Source organism: Lagopus muta, chromosome 4 (genome assembly GCF_023343835.1).
Source record: "Lagopus muta isolate bLagMut1 chromosome 4, bLagMut1 primary, whole genome shotgun sequence".
NCBI classification, from domain to species: domain Eukaryota; kingdom Metazoa; phylum Chordata; class Aves; order Galliformes; family Phasianidae; genus Lagopus; species Lagopus muta.
The window spans coordinates 23965131-23982856 of NC_064436.1; the positions used below are offsets into that span (position 1 = coordinate 23965131).

General features: G+C 43.2%; 2 protein-coding genes across 2 annotated transcripts; one reads left to right on the forward strand and one right to left on the reverse strand.

The window, feature by feature from the left end:
• Positions 1 to 244: 244 nt before the first annotated feature.
• SAP30 (Sin3A associated protein 30) lies at positions 245 to 6357 on the forward strand. Its single transcript, XM_048943585.1, has 4 exons — positions 245 to 822; positions 1563 to 1685; positions 3933 to 4031; positions 6027 to 6357. The coding sequence occupies exons 1-4, from the start codon at positions 514 to 516 to the stop codon at positions 6147 to 6149; spliced, it is 654 nt and encodes a 217-aa protein (XP_048799542.1). The 5' UTR covers positions 245 to 513; the 3' UTR covers positions 6150 to 6357.
• Positions 6358 to 7583: 1226 nt separating this feature from the next.
• Positions 7584 to 15480, reverse strand: SCRG1 (stimulator of chondrogenesis 1). The gene is made up of 3 exons (XM_048943588.1): positions 15174 to 15480; positions 10913 to 11162; positions 7584 to 9240 (listed from the first exon to the last, which is right to left on the reverse strand). Exons 2-3 carry the CDS (start codon positions 11146 to 11148, stop codon positions 9186 to 9188), a joined length of 291 nt encoding a protein of 96 aa, XP_048799545.1. The 5' UTR covers positions 11149 to 11162; positions 15174 to 15480; the 3' UTR covers positions 7584 to 9185.
• Between the last annotated feature and the right edge of the window lie 2246 nt (positions 15481 to 17726).

Consider the following 17726-nt stretch of genomic DNA (forward strand, 5'->3'; position numbering starts at 1 on the left):
CGCCGCCACCCCAGCGCGGTCCGGCCCCCCGGCGGCGGGGGGTGGGCAGAGCCGCGGCACAGAGCTGCGCCCCGCGCCCCTCCAGCGCGGCCGTGGCCGAGCGGAGCGCCTCCCCCGCCGCGCACCTCGGGAGCCGTAGTTTCCCCGCGTCGCCCCTCGCAGCGGAGAGCGGCGGGCGGAACTGCATTTCCCGGCGCGCCCCGCGGCGCGGCTGCGAGCACGCGCGGTGCGACGGGGCGGGGCGGCGGGCAGGTTGCTGTTGTTGCATAGGAAACAGCTGAAGAGTCTCCACATGACAGAGGGGGAAGGAGGAAGTGGGGCGGCCCGTAGGGTGCCGCCAGCGCGCCGGTAGCCGCGGAGCTCGGGTGCCCGTCGCGCTGCGCGTCCCCCCGCGGCGGGCGAGTCTCGCGGTCCGGGCTGAGCGCGGCCGGAGAGCTCTCCGGGCCCAAGTGCCCCCGCCGGGAGGAAGCGGTGGCGGCTCTTGCGGGGCTTCCCGCCGGCCCGCCGCGGGGCATGAACGGCTTCGCTCCCGAGGAGCTGCCCCAGCGCGGGGCCGATCCCGCCGCCGCAGCCGCCGCAGCCGCGGCGAGCGGAGCGGGCTCCGTGGCGGAGGTGCCGGCGGGGCTGGCGCCCCCGGGGCTGACTGCGGGAGCCGCGGGCTCGGCGGGCGCGGCCGGGGCGGGCGGCCCCGGGGCCGGGCAGCTGTGCTGCCTGCGGGAGGAGGGCGAGCGGTGCGGCCGCGCCGCCGGCAACGCTAGCTTTAGCAAGAGGATCCAGAAGAGCATCTCGCAGAAGAAGGTGAAGATCGAGCTGGACAAGAGCGTAAGTCTTGCGGCAGCGGGCTCGGCTCGGGGGCGGCTTTTAAAGTTCTTTTTTGGCGTGTTTTCTTTTGTTTGCGTTTTTCTTTTTTTTTTTTTTCGTTGTTGCTGGCGGCGGGGAAGCGCCGTTTCCCTGTCCCTCCTTTCCCGGAGCGCGCCGCGGTTAGCCCTGCCCGCAGCGCTGCCGCCGCCCCGTCCCGCCAGGAGCCCCGGGCCGTCGCTGCCCCACCCGGCGGCCGTGGGCGCGGGGCCTCGGGCGCGGAGGGCTCGGTGCCCCTGTACGGTGCGGCCCTGCGCAGGGGAGCCGGGACATGGGGGGAGCGGCCCGCGTGTTGCTTGACCTTGTGGAGGAAAAGCCGTGCGGAGCGGGAGGAGGTGGCGTTTTGCCTCCCGCAGGACGCCTGCCTCCCGTGGGCTTTCGGATTTTTGTGCGTGTTTGTTTGCCGATCCCCGAGTTGCGGCGGGCGGTTGGAGGGAGGGCTGCGTGCGCGCGTGTCCCCGCTACGCGCGGTTCCCTCCGGGTCAGCCGGGAGCCGCTGCGCTTCCCTGTCCTCCGGCCGAGTCGCTGGAGGTAACGCGCGGCATAACAATGTCTCCGTGCAGCGGAATCCGGCAGGAAAGCTTCTCCACATCGCTCCGCGTGAGCGAGGCTGCCGAAAGAATGTCTCCGTAGATGCCTCTATACCGCAAGGCTGGGAGGAGCTTGCATGGGTTTGATTGAAAGATGCGGTCTTACTCTTGTAGGCGAGACACCTTTATATCTGTGACTTCCACAAAAACTTAATTCAGAGTGTGAGAAATAGAAGGAAGAGAAAAGGCAGTGATGACGATGGTGACTCACCAGTGCAAGACATCGACACTCCCGAGGTAGCCAACGGTTTTTTCTAATAGTTATGTTAAATCTGTACTGCTGTGCCTGCTGTTGGGGGTGGCTCCTGATTCGCTCAGCTTTTGATATGGCAGAAGCAAGCTGAACTTTACAGTGTATCTGCTGTATTTGCAGAATCTCAGACAACTGCGGTATTGAACTTTCCTTATGGTTTTTGGCTCCAGGATCCTGCTAGAAATTGTTTTTCTACATATTAACAAAATCAGTCTTTGTAAGGGTTGACAGGACACCCAGGACTTGGGTTGTAAATGCTTCTCTGCCACAACCCTCCAATCCTTTCTTTCCATTTGAAATGTGTTGCAGATAGTACCTGTAGTTACCACTTAGTGTAGCTGGAAGTTTCTCAGTGAGAGAGCTCTTTGGTTTTAGTCCTGGCTGGGGCAGAGGTGCTCGGGAAGTTTTGCTGAAAAGGAGCTAAGAAAGCATTTCTACTTGCCTTCTCTGCTGCAGGCCAGTGAAACACCACCCATTTTGGAAGTGAACTACTTTCAAACTTTTTTAATGATATAATGTGAATGTCCTTAAAGCTTTCTTCTTCCCACACGTGTGCTGGATTATTTCTGCTATGGTCTGTGTGTTGTGAGCAAAGCCTACCTGGCCTCAACCAAGAGATTTTTCCAGGGTTCATCAGAACTGTTTGAGAAACTTTAACTTATCCTTATGGTCAGCATCAATAGTGTAGGTGATGAAACTTCATGCAGGAATCTCTGCCTGGAGGCACAAGGCTCAAGCCTGAAGGCTCTAAGAGGATTTTAGGAGATTGGAAGTGGTTTGATGCTGGGCTGTGGTTTTTGTCAGCTAAAAACATTGGATGGTATCTCTGAAAGCTCTCTGCGTGGCTTAAGGTAGCTCTCTGGCAGAGTTGTAACTGCAGCTTTTGCCTCTTTATTTGCTCAGACAAGAATAAAGTACGACACAACTGATGGATATCCTTAGTACAGGAGAAAATAAGTGTATTTTTCAGTGGTAGTAGTGCAGGAGAGTAGGTATTTGTGGAGAGTTTTGGGGCAACAGCAGCATGTACTTTCCATGTGGTGCTCTGTGCCTTAGATGCCCACCAGCCCCTGACCACCTTGATTTTGAATTGCTGTCCAGTTTACTGCTGACCACCAGTAGGGCCTTCTAGTTTCCAGCAGAAGCTGTTTTGTGATTCATACTAAGAGACACTGATTTCCACAGTGCTGCTATCTTGAGTATTAGGGCATGCCCATCCCTTAACATATAAGGCAGGATTGTATCAAGTCTGGTCAGGTCACCAAGAGTGCACTGGCACTGTTGTTGCCTTAAATATTGAATAGTTGAGGCTGCTAGGTGACTTTAAAATAGGAGTTAATGCCTTAACCAGTCTTTAATGCAGGAAGTTTGGAGAACACTGCTGTAATTGCAACCGACCTAACAGAAGTTCTTGTTCAACCTGCTTTCTTAGCTTCCTTTCCTCCTCAGTCTTCTGATTAAACTTTCATACTGTCAAGGAGTTGGGAGGGTAAGCTGTTGCTGGGAGAAGTGGCTGTTGATCTGAGTTCATGGGATTAAAAACTGAGCGAGTACTGGGTTGAGACCGTGTATTTATATCCCTGTGAGGAGCTTGTGCAATGCTGTGAACTGTCAGCTCACACTGAAAAATAGTTTCGGGCAACTGTGCCTGTGTACGTAACTCCTTGGTTGTACTTATTGTAGCAGAGAGATTCTTGGAGACCAGACTGGCTTTTTTTTTTCCTCGCACTTCAAGCCAAAAACCTTCACGTGCTAGACTTTTTCTTGGTTATAATGCATGCTGTCTCATGGTGCAGCTATGCTGCTATATCTTACATGTAACTCATGAAAAACTTCATGGCTGAAAATGAAATGCAGAGACCTCCTTTTGAATCAGAATCTTCATTGATGTTATGAGATTTGTTACTGTGCTTTGTGTCATCACGCTCAAAATGGAGAACAAATGGCAACAATAAAAGAAAAAAACAGAGAAGATTATAGTACTGTAAGTTCTAAATATTGTCTGCTGCTAACAGCAGAAAGAACCATACTCAGTAACGTTAAACTGCTCTGAAGCTGAAATGGAATGATTTTTCTTTCTCCTAGAAGGTGTGAAGTGGTACTTTTTCTGTCAAAATGAGCTCTACTGAGCTGACAGTATGGCTGTGTATGTGCAAGTTTCCAAGATGATGAGGGAAACCTTATCAATTACATCAGGTTGCTTTTCTTTCCCTTTCCTCCTTTTCTTTTAGGTTGATTTATATCAGTTACAAGTGAACACACTTCGAAGGTACAAAAGACACTTCAAGCTACAGACCAGACCGGGACTTAACAAAGCACAGCTTGTTGAAGTACGTATGAGTGTTTATTCCATAATAGAAAATGCAATTCACCGTGGCATGCGTTGTGTTGGCTTTTTTGCTGTACAATTTGATCGTTGCATGAAGCGCATATATAATCTGGGTTTTAAGAGAGCAAAAAGGAGCTGCTTATCTAGCTTCCTTCACTGCCACATCTCCTGAGCCAAGTAAAGCAGAAGTAAGAGCTCTTTGCAGAGAAGGGACTCTTAACTTTCAGAAGTGTGTGTGTGCTCCTTGAAAACAGTGAGCTGAACAGTGAGGTGACCTGTGCATCTTTGGATGTCATAGAACCATGGATTTCTTACCTGTGCATCAGCCACACCTTCAGCTTAAGTATCCTACTGATGATAACTAGAAATTGAGAGGTAGCAGTGAAGTTCTAGTAAGTAAGATCATGCTTGGCTTTAAAAAAAAAAGATTGATATAGGCATCTGTTCATACATAGAAAGTGCAGAAACCTGAAAAAGTTTTCTATTGATCATTAATTTCGTTTAAAAACTGCGCATCTATTATCACAAAATAGAAGTTCATGAAATTATTTTTTTATTATCAATACTTCTAAAAGCACTTAAGCTATATGTGAGTGCAGATGTATGCATTTCTTCTGTATGGGAGTGCAGTTTGAAAGTGCTTCTTTTGCACTGCAAAGGCACAAATATGTGACAGCATTGGTGATCATTTCAGCAGGGAGGGATAGCTGCCACCTTTTCATTGTTGTGCTGTAATGCTCAGTTGTACTTCAGTGCAGACATTTTGTTGATCTCTCTACTAATTAGCGCAGATTAATGCCAAGGTTATTAAATGTGTGAGAGCTCTCCAGGGCTAAGCTGTAGAAGAAATACAATGCTGCTGCCTCTACAATTAAGTATTTTAAATAATTCTTCTTTTTTAATGTGAGAGTTGATGCATGGATGCATCCAGTTCTTGAATTAGCAAAACTGATTTGAAAAAGCGCAAAAACTTTTGTTCTGTAGAACTGGCATTTCTAAGGGTCTGCTTTAGGTACATCTCATGAGATGCTTCCAGTAACTTATGTTTCATGTGCTGCTCTGTGTGAACAGGCAAAGCTTCTGTCACATGCTTTGATTGACCTAAAGGTCCCTGTGAGCTGTAGCTGCAGAATTCACTGTCATTTACAGTGCATATGATTTCTTGTTACTTGTCTGAATGTACAAGGGATTTTCTGCTAGCCGTTACTTATAAGTCCAATTTAAAGGGCTCTGTCAAACTGTCTCTGTTTAGTTTTCTTTTTTTTTCCCAAGGTATGTTTTGAAAAGCTTTCTAACTTGCTAATTATATTAAGTATTTATGCTTGTGCCTTGTGGTAGATCAATGGTAGATCAATTTCTCACTTCCTCTTGCTAATTCTAGTCCAAAAAAAGTATTCTGCAAAAAGCTGGGAAAACAGACTGGGGCAGTCAGTCCATCTGAGTATTTCCTTATAAAACTGACAGTCCTTTGTGCTGAAGGGACAAAAACTTCGAACTTCAGCTTTAGTGACTGTAGAAGTTGACATATTTAGCATGTACAGCATTGTGAATTTTTGTCATTGACACCCCTGTTTCAAAGAGCTAAATCTTCATGCTCTTTCTTAAATTCTCGTATTTGGGTCTTCCTTTTTTTTGTACACAACTTCAGCCTGAGTAATGAGCAGTAGCTCATTTGTGTGCCATAGGTTCGTGATAGTCTGCAGATGTTATATGCTCTGTGTTCAAGGAGTGACTGCACAGATGTAAAGATACTCTTACGCTTGTTGGGAGAAATCTTTTCTGATAATTTTCTGGGCATTTTACTTGAGAAATTGTGCTGTATTTGTTTCAGATTACTCAATGATAGCAGTTCCTTTCATACTTTACGTATGATACTAAAGATTCTCAAAGGGAGGCAGGGTTTCCTTTATCCTAAGTTGCTTGATCAAGCTTTTAATGTAGTTATATAAAGTTTCTGCATATAAGTGTTTAATTTCCTTGCGTTCTTCCTTTGTAGATAATTGGCTGCCATTTTAGGACAATTCCAGTGAATGAAAAGGACACCTTAGCGTATTTCATCTACTCGGTCAAGAATGACAAGAACAAACCAGACCTAAAGATGGATAGCAGTGTTCATTAGGCAGGGAAGACTGGGACTGAGACTCAGGCCACAAATCAAAAGACTGAGGGTTTTTGTTGATATGCAAAAGCTTTCTTTGTAACCTTTTGTCCCCAGAGAGTTTCTCTGTTTTATTTTTTCATAACCTTGATGATTTGAGAACCATCTCTTATGAAACAAATTTCCTCACAAACTATTTTAAATAAATATTACTGATATTGTTGCTCAAGTGGGTGTGTCTAACTTATTCAGTGTGTTACTTGTGCTTAGTAGTTAAGCTTTGACTACCTGTGTAATGGTATAAAAATATTCTTTAATTAAAGTGTACCAAGGATACATTTATGAATGTACTTCAAGCTCTCGCAATGCAGTGCTGTCTTGAAAAGAAACAAAAAAAAAACAAAACAAGCAAAAATCCCTGAATTGTGGTAGATTTTGCAGTGGGCTCTTTTTCGTGAGGTTAAAGGCTTTAATTGACAGTTGCAGTTATTAGCTGGGCAGAAATGACTGATTTGGTATCTTCTATTAGGCATGCTATTTCTTGTTCACTGCACGCGTTAACTCAGACCTGTTTAAAAACAACACACTTAAAAGTAAGACGAGCAAAATATTATTTTAATTTGGTATCTTAGTAAAGTCTGTGATGTTAAAGACAGTGTTATGTATGATTTCTTGTATTTTCACCGTTAGCTTTGTGTTAATCTAAACATGTGGTACATGAAACGTGATTTTGAAACGGTTTCCTTTTGCTTTAAGCTGTGTGCATTGGCTGAAGAAAAGGCAGAAGAAGAAGCTTAAAGAAGAGGAAGACACAGCTTTAGTTTATTCAGTTAGCATTCATTGCAGGCTTCTGACCTTAGCAGGTTTTCAAAAGCTCTTTTTCAAATGTGCTGAAAAATGAGAAAGTGGTATTTCTGTGCTCTAATCTGCTAGTGTTAGCCTTGTGAAGTTTTTTTGAAAGACATCACTGCAACCAAGATACTCCATTTTGCTCTTTGACCTGTGGCACTCCATTGCTTAAAACTGAATGATAATGAACCCAAAACTCAAACTGGCTTCCTTCTCAGGAGCTATAAGTACACTAATTTCTTTCACTTACAGTGTCATGTATCTTTCCACGCTAGGGTTTTGCACTGTTGGCCAAAGTTCAAGCTGATTGGTGATACCAGGCTGGTGCAGGGTAAAGCTGGTAATTCTTTGGGAAGATGTTTCAGTACTCATTTCATGGCAATGGCTGTAAAGTTGTTTATGAAGTATCCTTTGCACGAGTTACATTTGTTATCTACACAGCATTAGTTGGAGAGGCAGCCAGGGAACCCAGTGCTGAATTGAACATCTGAAGGATAAAGGCTTTTTCTTTCTTATAGGATGGCGAACAGGGATGGATGTTCCTGCATAGATTTGGCAGGGGCTGTAGAAGCTTTTTCTGGAGGGGAGGAGAGTGAGGAGAGAAACCAAGAACGAGCTTATATTGGAAATAGGTCTGTGGCCCTATGCTGCTGCATGTAGAAAGTGGCAAAACTTTTTTTTTTCATCGGATTATGTATTTTTCCACGTCAATAATGGTAAAAGGGAAGTAACTGAAAATCATCTACTGACTTTACTACCCACCTCTGCATCTGCCTTATTTTTGTAGCTGTTGCACTGGAAAGCTGTGAATGGCAGATATACACTACCTGATTGGCAAGGAAAGTAGATGGCACAACCCACAGAAACTACATGTCCTTACTGCTATTAGAAGCTTATGGAGGACTTTGCAGTCCTCCATAAAGTGGATACTGTATGTTTTCTTAGTAGAACACTGAATTTGGTAATTTTGATGGTGAGTTGCCAGATTCCCCACCTTCTATCGTCCTTCATTGATTATTTTATTAGAAGCCCAAATGACTCAGGAGTAATTATATGAACCAGGCTTTAAAAGCCTGATGGTACAAGCTGTTTGTTTCAATAGTCTAAAAATTGCTTAGCAAAAATAGTAAATGCAGATTTACTTGAAACTCTTACTATTGGTTATGTATAGCTAACCTACCACTGCGCATATCCAAGCATTATTTACTAACAGAAGAAGTAAAACAGTCTTTGTGCTATTTCATGTTCATATGTGAAATAACTTTGGTGTGCTGATGGTAGCAGTTTCCACAATGTGGTGTCGTAAGGTTATTATCATAGAGTCAAGGTTGGAAAAGACCTCTAAGATTGCCTAGTCCAACCATCAACCCATCCCCACTGTTCCCACTAACCATGTCCCTAGGTGAGCAGAGCACTAGTTCAAGGGGCAAGACAGTTACATTTGTACTACATGTTCCATGTTACTGTCCCATTCTCCTTCTAAGTCTTTCTGAATATACATACGTATGTTCTATCACTGCTGTTATTAGTGTTTTGAAAGCTCAATCTTTAACGCTTCAAGACTTCAAATGCAGTTAACGAGTGAGACATAATTATCACTTACACCTACCTTAGTACTATTAATATGAATTTTGACTCTTTTTTCCAGTGGAATTTTCAAATATGGGTAATGCAAATTAATGGTTTCTGTTTTTTGCAGGCACCCAAATAGAAGTGGGAGTGTGCAGAAGTGCCAGATACTGACTAGCATTGCCTTAAAGCAGTGCTAACAATAAAGCAATAGGAAGCTGCACTGCTGCAGTGGATTCCAGCAAGAGTCACTCTTAGCCACATGAAGGTTTAACCATGATGTTTCTTTTTGGAAATTAGTTGAGAATGTTGTAGTTATTAAAAGGATACACTCACACACATATGTTTATATATTTTTTGCTAGGAGATAAATGCAGGGACAATTATGAGCAGGTACAGTCTTTCACATCCGTATGGAGCTAATTAAGGCAGCTACCATATCCAAAATGAGATAATTTTACATATTTCACAAAGCATAGAGAGGAAGTTTTTTTCCAGCAGAAAGATAGTTTCTACAGTGTGCTTAGAGAGGAAATTTGTTTTGTTTTGGCTGTTGCTGGCTTTGTTTTTTCTCTTGAAAGCGTATTTTTGTGATTGTGGAATGATGCCGGTTGTCCTCAGTGACAGGCTCAGTGTTGATCACTCGCTGTTACAGGGAATCACGAAAGATATCTTCGATCCAAAGAAAATCTCCCTGAAACATATGAGATACTTAAATAATTATGAGAGCTTTAACGTGTTATGCATTTCCAAGGCTGTTTTTTTTTTCCAGGTTTTGCTAGGATGTGTGTGTGATCGCTGTGCTTATGGGATGCCCTTCCAGCAATGCAAATGCAGCTGCAGGTCTGTATGAGAGCACTGTATATTTTTTCCTCTGCTTGCCTGTTTCAGAAACATCAGCAAAATTTTCATTGACTGAGCAGTGTGCCAGAGTTCTAGCATGGTGTTGTAGCTTTGGGAGGGTAAAGCTTATCAAATATTTGATATTATTAAAAAATAATAATAATTCTGGTGTGTGTATGCATACTATTTAGCACAGTTAGTTCTACGGGCAGACCTACGGAGTAGATATTCTTTATATCAAGGTGGGTGAAGAAAGACCTCCCTATGTATTTATATCCAAGTAAGAGGCTTTCTGGAGCTGTTCAAAGCTCTGTGGTTAAAGCTGAAAACCTGAAGTGTTTTCACTGTGAGGGCACAGTATGTGGTGAAACAATTACTTATACCCTGCTCCCTGTTTGAATGTGAAGTTCCTATTTTTAGGAGTCACTGCCACTTGGCTCAAATTCATTCCCATACAAGAATGCTGCAATTTGCCTTTTGGATTTTAGGGGACTTGACCATGTTGGACAAGAGGAGCTTGTATGAAAGTCATTTCTGCTTGTCTATGTAAAGCTATCACGTTATAATGTCCCTGAACTATTAGTAAGTTGTCAAGTTGATGTTTTATCTAAATTTCCTGGGGAAAGCTGCACATTCTTTGCGTAAAACAGCGAATACCCCACATTGCGTGAGAATTTTGCTGTCCTGCTCTTGTCAGCCAGCAGGAGAAATCAACTAAATCTGTTTCTCCCTTGCGGGCATTTGTGGACCTGTTCTCCCTGCATTTGCTTTGCTGCTCTAAGCAGCTGTCTTTAAAGAATCGTTTATTGGGTTGACACATCTGCACATGCCTTAGAGTAGCATCGTAGCCCTCTGTTGTGTAACAGATATCAAATGACTTTGTTGATGGTCCTGAAAACATTTTCATTGCAAAGTGCTGCAACTAAGGATCTGTAGTTCTCAGACTGAACTTAGATCAAAGTTACTGGCAAAAAAGTTAGAAGTTGGATAATTTAAATGCCAAATTCCCCTCTGTTGGGTTGTGCAGGTTTGCGAAGTATGCTGAGCATGTCCCGGGTGAGGCTCTGAAAAACAAACGTTGAAAACTGCTAGTGTGTCAGGTAATCGGATACATCTTGATACAGTTTCAAGCCATCTGAAGAGATACACTTCCCTAAAATGGTACCTTATTCCAGCAGTGGAAACTGAGAAATGGTAGAAGTATAAGTGGCTGTACAGAACCCTTGGAGTTTCTATGCAATCAGTGTAATCTTTGGTCGGACAAGGGGGAATGGTTCTAAACTGAGACAGGGGAGGTTTAGGTTAGATATTAGGAGGAAGTTTTTCACTCAGAGAGTGGTGATGTACTGGAACAGGTTGCCCAAGGAGGTTGTGGATGCCCCATCCCTGGAGGCATTCAAGGCCAGGCTGGATGTGGCTCTGGGCAGCCTGGTCTGGGGTTGGCAATCCTGCACACAGCAAGGAGGTTGAAACTAGATGATCTTTGAGGGCCTTTTCAACCCAGGCCATTCTATGAATCTTACTTTGGACAGCAGAGCAGTTCCTTGAAGTTGCAGTAACAGATGGTCTCGCAGCCTTCTCCTTCCCAAAAGTGATCCTGCAGGTTGTCATCAACTTGCCGGAGGCTCACCATGCCTTCGGGAATGCTGTGACAGCTGTGGTCATGCAGGACCCTCTTGTAGCACTTGGGCCGCCGGGAGGGCACTGTGTGGGCACCCAGGAGGGCACTCAGCAGAAGTAGAACTGAGAGCATCTTCATTTTTGGAAAGTTTCCTGTGCAACGGTGTTAAATAGAAATGAGATACGTGACATGGATACAGCTGTTGGGTGGATCTCTTTCCCCAGTCTGCTTTCTATCTTATATTTTTCTGTCTTTCCTGTGAACTTATGGAGGCTTTGAGTGTCTGCGTTGGAGAGCGTTTTCTCCTAGGAGGTAAATAAGATTGCCGTGGAATTGATATTCATTACTTTCTGTACAATCACAGGAATCCTATCGCTGGGAACTGAGCTTCTGTTGCTGACAATTTTGTTGTTACTTGCCCTCTCACCTTGAGAAAATTGCTCTGAGTTGGCTGTGTGCTCTCAGCAATGTGAGTGAACACACTGCTGGCTACCAAGGCAGTGAGTCTCATTGCTTTCCAGGTGATTTTGGCTGGTTGAGAATGTTGAAATGAGTCACTAATTTAACACTAGTAGTATGTTTCCCCGTAAAAAAATACGAGCATTCCTAGTTCTAACTGTGGTAACATCTAGAAAGGTTTTGTTGTCTTTCATTCAGTTGGCACATAGTTGATCCCTTTATGCTGCCACTGCAGACTTCTAGGCTGTTACATGTGGGCACAGGATAGGGTATTCTAAACTAACCTGGACATAATTAGCAATAAGACACCCTCTGAGCAAAGACCATAACAAATGCCAAGTTCAAGTGCCATAGCTTTTATCTAGATAAGAAAAAAATAGGGCATGACAGGCATAGAGGTCACTCAGATAATTGAGTTGAGCTTGTGTTATTTTGTGGAACACTTGAGTCGCTCTTGAAAAACAAACAAACAAAAAAACTATTAAACATATACATTTACTGTGCTTACAGTATTTTTTTCCTATGTAGGTTCTTAACTACCATAGCTATCTTGCTGATATTCTGTTTCGGCAGACAACTTAAGAAGTCTGGCAATTTGAGTTCATGTTGGGGATCAAATGCTACACTGATGCTCTTCAATTATATTTTCCATAAGATTTTGTGCAAACTTTTAACATCACTGACCCAATAAAGTGTTAAAAATCGGCTAATAGGTTAAGGAATATGATTACAATGATAATAAACTCTTGTGTATTTTCAAACTTCCATCGTAGGAACAAAATTAATTGAACAGTTCCTTCTGGTTTCTGTGAACTTGTACATGAACTTCTGAGTAGTAGACTCCTATAAAATACTGGTAATGGAGCCTTGGGGATCTATTTTTAAATTGCCTTAGAGTGCAGTATTGAATAACTCTGTCTTTATTAGTTTTAGGCCTCAAAACCACTTCTCAAATAAACTAAAAATTGTTCGAACTTTGTCTGATGTTTCAAGTAAAGAATCTGCATTGTCAAACTAATAACTTTGTTTTGTAGTAGAAATACTGCAGTTACAAGGGTTCTGCTCAGAGGTTTGTAATGCTCAAAGAAGTTTGTGCTGTACCTCGGTAAACATCAGCATAGAGGAGTACAGTTTAACATTTTTCTGTTCAAATAATTGAACTTCGTTATGTAAGTATTTAATGGAAGAAATGTTCCATGCAGAAGAAATTTAGGAAACAGATGAGGTTTCTGTCTTTGTTTTCTGTGGTTGGATTATTCTGTGAGTTGCTCCCCTGAGGACAAGGCATTCGTAATATCTTGTGCACGTTTTTTGTACTTAATTTGAATGAGTTTTCCCTAAATGGAGTTTAGCTGGAGTTCTCATTTCAATCTGTTGCCAGCTGCCGATCTGCTCTAAATTAATAGGAACACATTCTGTCCCAAAAACTGACAGATTTTCTGCAGGCTGTCAAATTGCTGGATTCAAGAATCGTGATCTACAGCTGAGGATAACTCAGTATTCACTTTGGAATACAGGAAGGTGTTGCTATAGAGCATCATTGAGAATCAATATGGATGGCTGCCAAAAGTGGTATTAGCAAAGTCATGTGCCAGCGCGCTGTGGATAAGACAGCTTTGCTCACAGGCTGGTTATGCATCTTGCCTAATCAGTACTGCTGCTTTTCAGAACAGTACTTTATTAAAATTGTTGTTATTTTTTTTTTCCTGAATATTTCCTGTTTCTTTGTGGTTAGTAACTGAAAGGAAACTTTTCAGTTAGGAGACCTTTCTTCAAAAGATTGGTCATTTGCTGTAAAAGGATGGTGCCTATTTGCAGGTGAAAGATTGCTCAGGTGTTCCAGCAGTTCCCTGCACAGGGTCAGTGGTGATAAACCTGGCAGACCTTTCAGATGCAGAATCTTCTGTTTCCTGACAAACTGCTGGGAATTCTTCCAAAGGCAGTGATGGAATATCACTTGATTGCTTAGGAAAACAGCAGAGCTGGAAAGTGCCTATTTACATCAAAATGTGTGTCAGAGATCTTATCTACCTTTGCTTAGAATGGAAACAGTCTTCTCTCATAAAACAAATCAGGGAAATTTGAACAAATCTGATCTCCAAAGTGACGCAAAGAATCATTGCCAGCAAACGGTGTTAGATTTATGTAAAGCCTTTGAAAAAGCAGCAGTGCCAGCCATGCTAAGCCTGACCAGATTGCTCTATCAAGACCATATCACTTCCAGTTCTAACAGAGGAGTTAAGCCATCTACAAATATTTAAAATGAGCTCCTGGCAGTTGCAGAAATCCAATTTAAGGAGTTAACTCCCTGGTTACTTTGGTACAATGTAAGTAAAGTTCAGGGAAGAAGTTCAGCTGGACAAACAAATGCTTTGGAAGACTTAGAATTTTGCATGGTGCAAAATTAGTTTCATTGGAGCATATGTGCTGTGATTCAGGAATTACTGTTATCCCTGCTCATTCAGCAGAGAACATCTGAATTGTTCTGACAAGCAATTTGGCACCATCTCATAGTTAGAGAAAGACCAAATAAACAAAAAAACCAACCACGTTTCAGCATCCTGATCTGTGAATTAAAGGGTAATATTTCATGAAGATAGTGATGCTCTTTGAAGTTCCTGTATTACTGCTGGGAATTCTGGTGTGAGCAGTAGGAGACAGAAACAGGGAAAACTGAGGAATTGCTCAAAAATATATGTCATAATGTATCTAGGAGATCCTACAGGATTAGGAAAAGATGCATGTTTACAAGTTTTGTCTCTTAACTGTACCTTTCAGAGTTGTTATGCTTTTCTGTGCATCTCCAGTTGCCTAATCCTAAAAATCAGCAGTATGCTTATCTGATACTGATGTGGTGTATGATCTTTACCAGTCAGTTCAGTGATGTGCTGGGTTAGCAAGCTGGCTGACTGTGCCTTAAAAAGTGAAGCAAATGTTATTTTCTATATGTATTATATGTATAAATCACACTCTCTTTGTGTGTGGAGTTCAAGAGCTAAAAGCACCCACTTGCAATTAAATGCCCTTTAATCATCTTTTATTTGTCAGGTTATCTTTCAGAAACACCTGTAATTCCTGGCTTCAACCTGAAAAAAACAGAATCTAACATAGAATATTTCAGTGTTAGTGCATTATAGGTAGGCTTATTAGTACATTCCTAAGAAATCATTACACAAGAACTGCATAACTGATATTATTATGAGGAACTTTCTTCCATAAAAAAGTACTCAAATCTGTTTTGCTTGAACAGTTGGTACATTGTGAGGACTGCAGCAACTCCACTGAGGATGAATTCGGTGAATTGCTGCTTTGTAATTCCCATCAATACCATGATTCTTTCCAGAAACTGACTTCTCACTAAAATCTATTTAGTTCTCTTAAAGTCAGCAATTTGTTGTGAGTGCACCTCTCTCTGCATTTACCAACTTTGCAATAATACTGAGTACAGGAAAGCAACATAGCACATTTAATGGCTTTGGATGTTAATATCTAACATTCAACCTTGAAGAAGAGCAAGATAGGAAAGAAGGATCTTTAGCTGGATTATACCCACACATTAGTCTCAATTAACATATTTTGCCTACAGTGTATCTGATCTCCCCAAATCATCTTCTGTACGTTCCCACATATATTTCTAATTCTGCAGTCTTTAACTAGCACCAGAAGAACATGTGAGCAGGGATAATTTCAGGAACTAGACGTACCTTTTTCTTCTGCTTCGCTTCTTTTCACTTTCTTAGTAGTATCTTTTCAGATGTACACAGAGCTAGAGCTGGAGGGGATGAGCAGAGGGAGGGCTGACGGAGGTGCTGGACAAACAGCCTTTTGTCCGGCCTGGCTTCTGTCTGTGAGTGACACACTCCCTGCTCCAGAGAGGGGCAGAGGATGGGCTTCAAGAACTGCCTCTTTCAGACACTGCCAACCTTGATGAGGGAAAGAATAGAGAGTGCATCCCTTCCAGCAGGAAGCATTTCATCCATCCAGGACCTGATGGCAAGGTGTCTCCTCAAGTGAGCAAACCACAACACTCAGAATGAATGGAGGAAGTGCCCTGTGGAATACGTGCCCTGCTGTGCCACCCGAGCAGGGCTGAGCTGAGCAGGGCATGCAGCCAGCCAGCAAGCTTGTGTAATCCTTGCCTTTGAAATTCTGTTTTTTCAGACTGAAAGAATGGAGAACTGCAATTATTTTAGCCAGATTCTTGTATGGCCTACAATATGACACCGTGCATTGAGTTCATCACTGGCCAATGTTTAATCAAGAGGTGAAGGGTTACACTGAACAGTATTTCAGAGGAAATTATATTAGACTAATATAACTATTCAAGTAATCCGATACAATGTGTGTGATAAAAACACACAAATTGAGGTCCTTGAATAGATCTGAAGTATTAATAAGAAAACAATCTCTGGGCTGAACTCTGGGACTTGGTCAGTGTCCTTACATGTATCTTGCAGTTTGGGTCCCTCTTTTGTTCTGGTCATCCTGTCTCTATTTCCTCATGTGGATAGGGAAGTACAGTTCTACCTTAGATTTTGATCTGTAGTTTTTCACATTTTCTAGTATCTAGTGCATCATTTTGGTTCTCCCATGGCTTTGTAAGGATTTGTAGTTCTATATCTTGTTGAGCAGCTTCCCATGCAGAGGTTTGTTACTAGTGCGAATATGTACCTCTGCTCAGCTGCTCCAGTTTACAGTTTAATGTCTTGATGCTGTGATGCTTGTAGCTCCTACACCTGAATGTCTCCTCTGGCAGGAGCATAACCATCAGGGCATTCCTCTCCATGCTGCAGAAGGGAGCAGGATGTGTGCTTGTACCTCTGCAAGGCGCCTTTCCCTTTTCAGGACGATGAGATAGATGCCTTGCGCTGTTTTTCTACAGTAATTCCTTTCCAGTGTGGATCCTAGCTCTTGCTGTTTGTGCTCTAAATGAGATTATTCTGATGCCTCTGTGAAGACATTGTGTCTCAGTTGCTGGGAAGGACCTGCTTGAACAGCAGACAAGCACTCTGAGGATGGGTCACTTTGTCCATAAAATGGAGTGAGTGGGGAGATCATTCTTCTGAAAGCATTCTGTTGTGCTTTGAGAAGAGACTGTTCTAACAAAAATACTGTTTTGATGGTGTGTTGGTGCTCCTCCCTGCCCCTGCTGTGTAGGTCTATGTTTGATGTCTCCAGTCATTGCGAACATTCAGGGACAGGAGGAAATTTTCTCCCTTGTAGTGCTTCGTAGTATAGAAGCTCCCTCATAGTATAGAAGTGGGAAGTAAATATTTTAAGGAATCTAGGGGGTAAGATGCAACCAAAGGCTACGTTGGCTGATGTAGGAACAGCTATCTGAGGTGTGAAAATTGAGATAGGTAGCTTATAGGAAAATGCATTGAAGGATGGGGCAGCCTCTGATGCTGGTGGCCTTGAAGAGAGCAAAGTGCGAAGCAGTGCTTGCAGGTCTAACTTCTTTCTCATTTTTTCACTAATCTGTTTCCCCAAATATGTTTCTATACTAAATCTATCTCATTTCCTGTAGGACTGTCAAGTTAGCTTAGTTGACTGTTAAATTCAACAAGACCAAGTGCTGGGTCCTGCACTTTAGCCACAGCAGCCTCAGGCAACCCTAGAGGCTTGGGGCAGAGTAACTAGAAGACTGTGCAGAGGAAAAGGGCCTAGAAATTTTGATTGATACTCAGACAAAAATGAGCCAGCAGTGTGCCCAAGTGTCCAGGAAGGCCAGTGGCATCCTGGCTTGTATCAGCAATAGTGTAACAGCAGGAGCAAGGAGGTGATCATCCCTCTATACTCAGCTCTGATGAGGCCACAGCTTAAGTGCTCAAGTGCGGTGTTATGGATCCCTCACTACAAGAAAGACATCGAGACCTTGCAGTGTGTCCAGAGAAGGGCAGTGAAACTGCTGAGGTTGAAGCACAAGTTTTATGGGGAGCAGGAACTGGGACTGTTTGGTCTGGAGGAGGCTCAGGGCTGATCTTATCACTCTCTACAACTCCCTGAAAGGTGGTTGTGTTGAGGTGGAGGTCGGCCTCTTCTCTCAGATAACTAGCGATAGGACTAGTGAAGGGAATGGCTTCAAGTTGCACCTGGGGAGATTAAGGTTTTGGATATTAGGAAAAACTTATAGAAAGAGTGGCACTGGAACAAGCTGCTCACAGAGCTGATTGGGTCACTTGTCCCTGGAGGTATACAAGAAAAGCTTAGATGTGGTGCTAACATGCATGGTTTAATGGGAAATTTTGGTTGTAGGT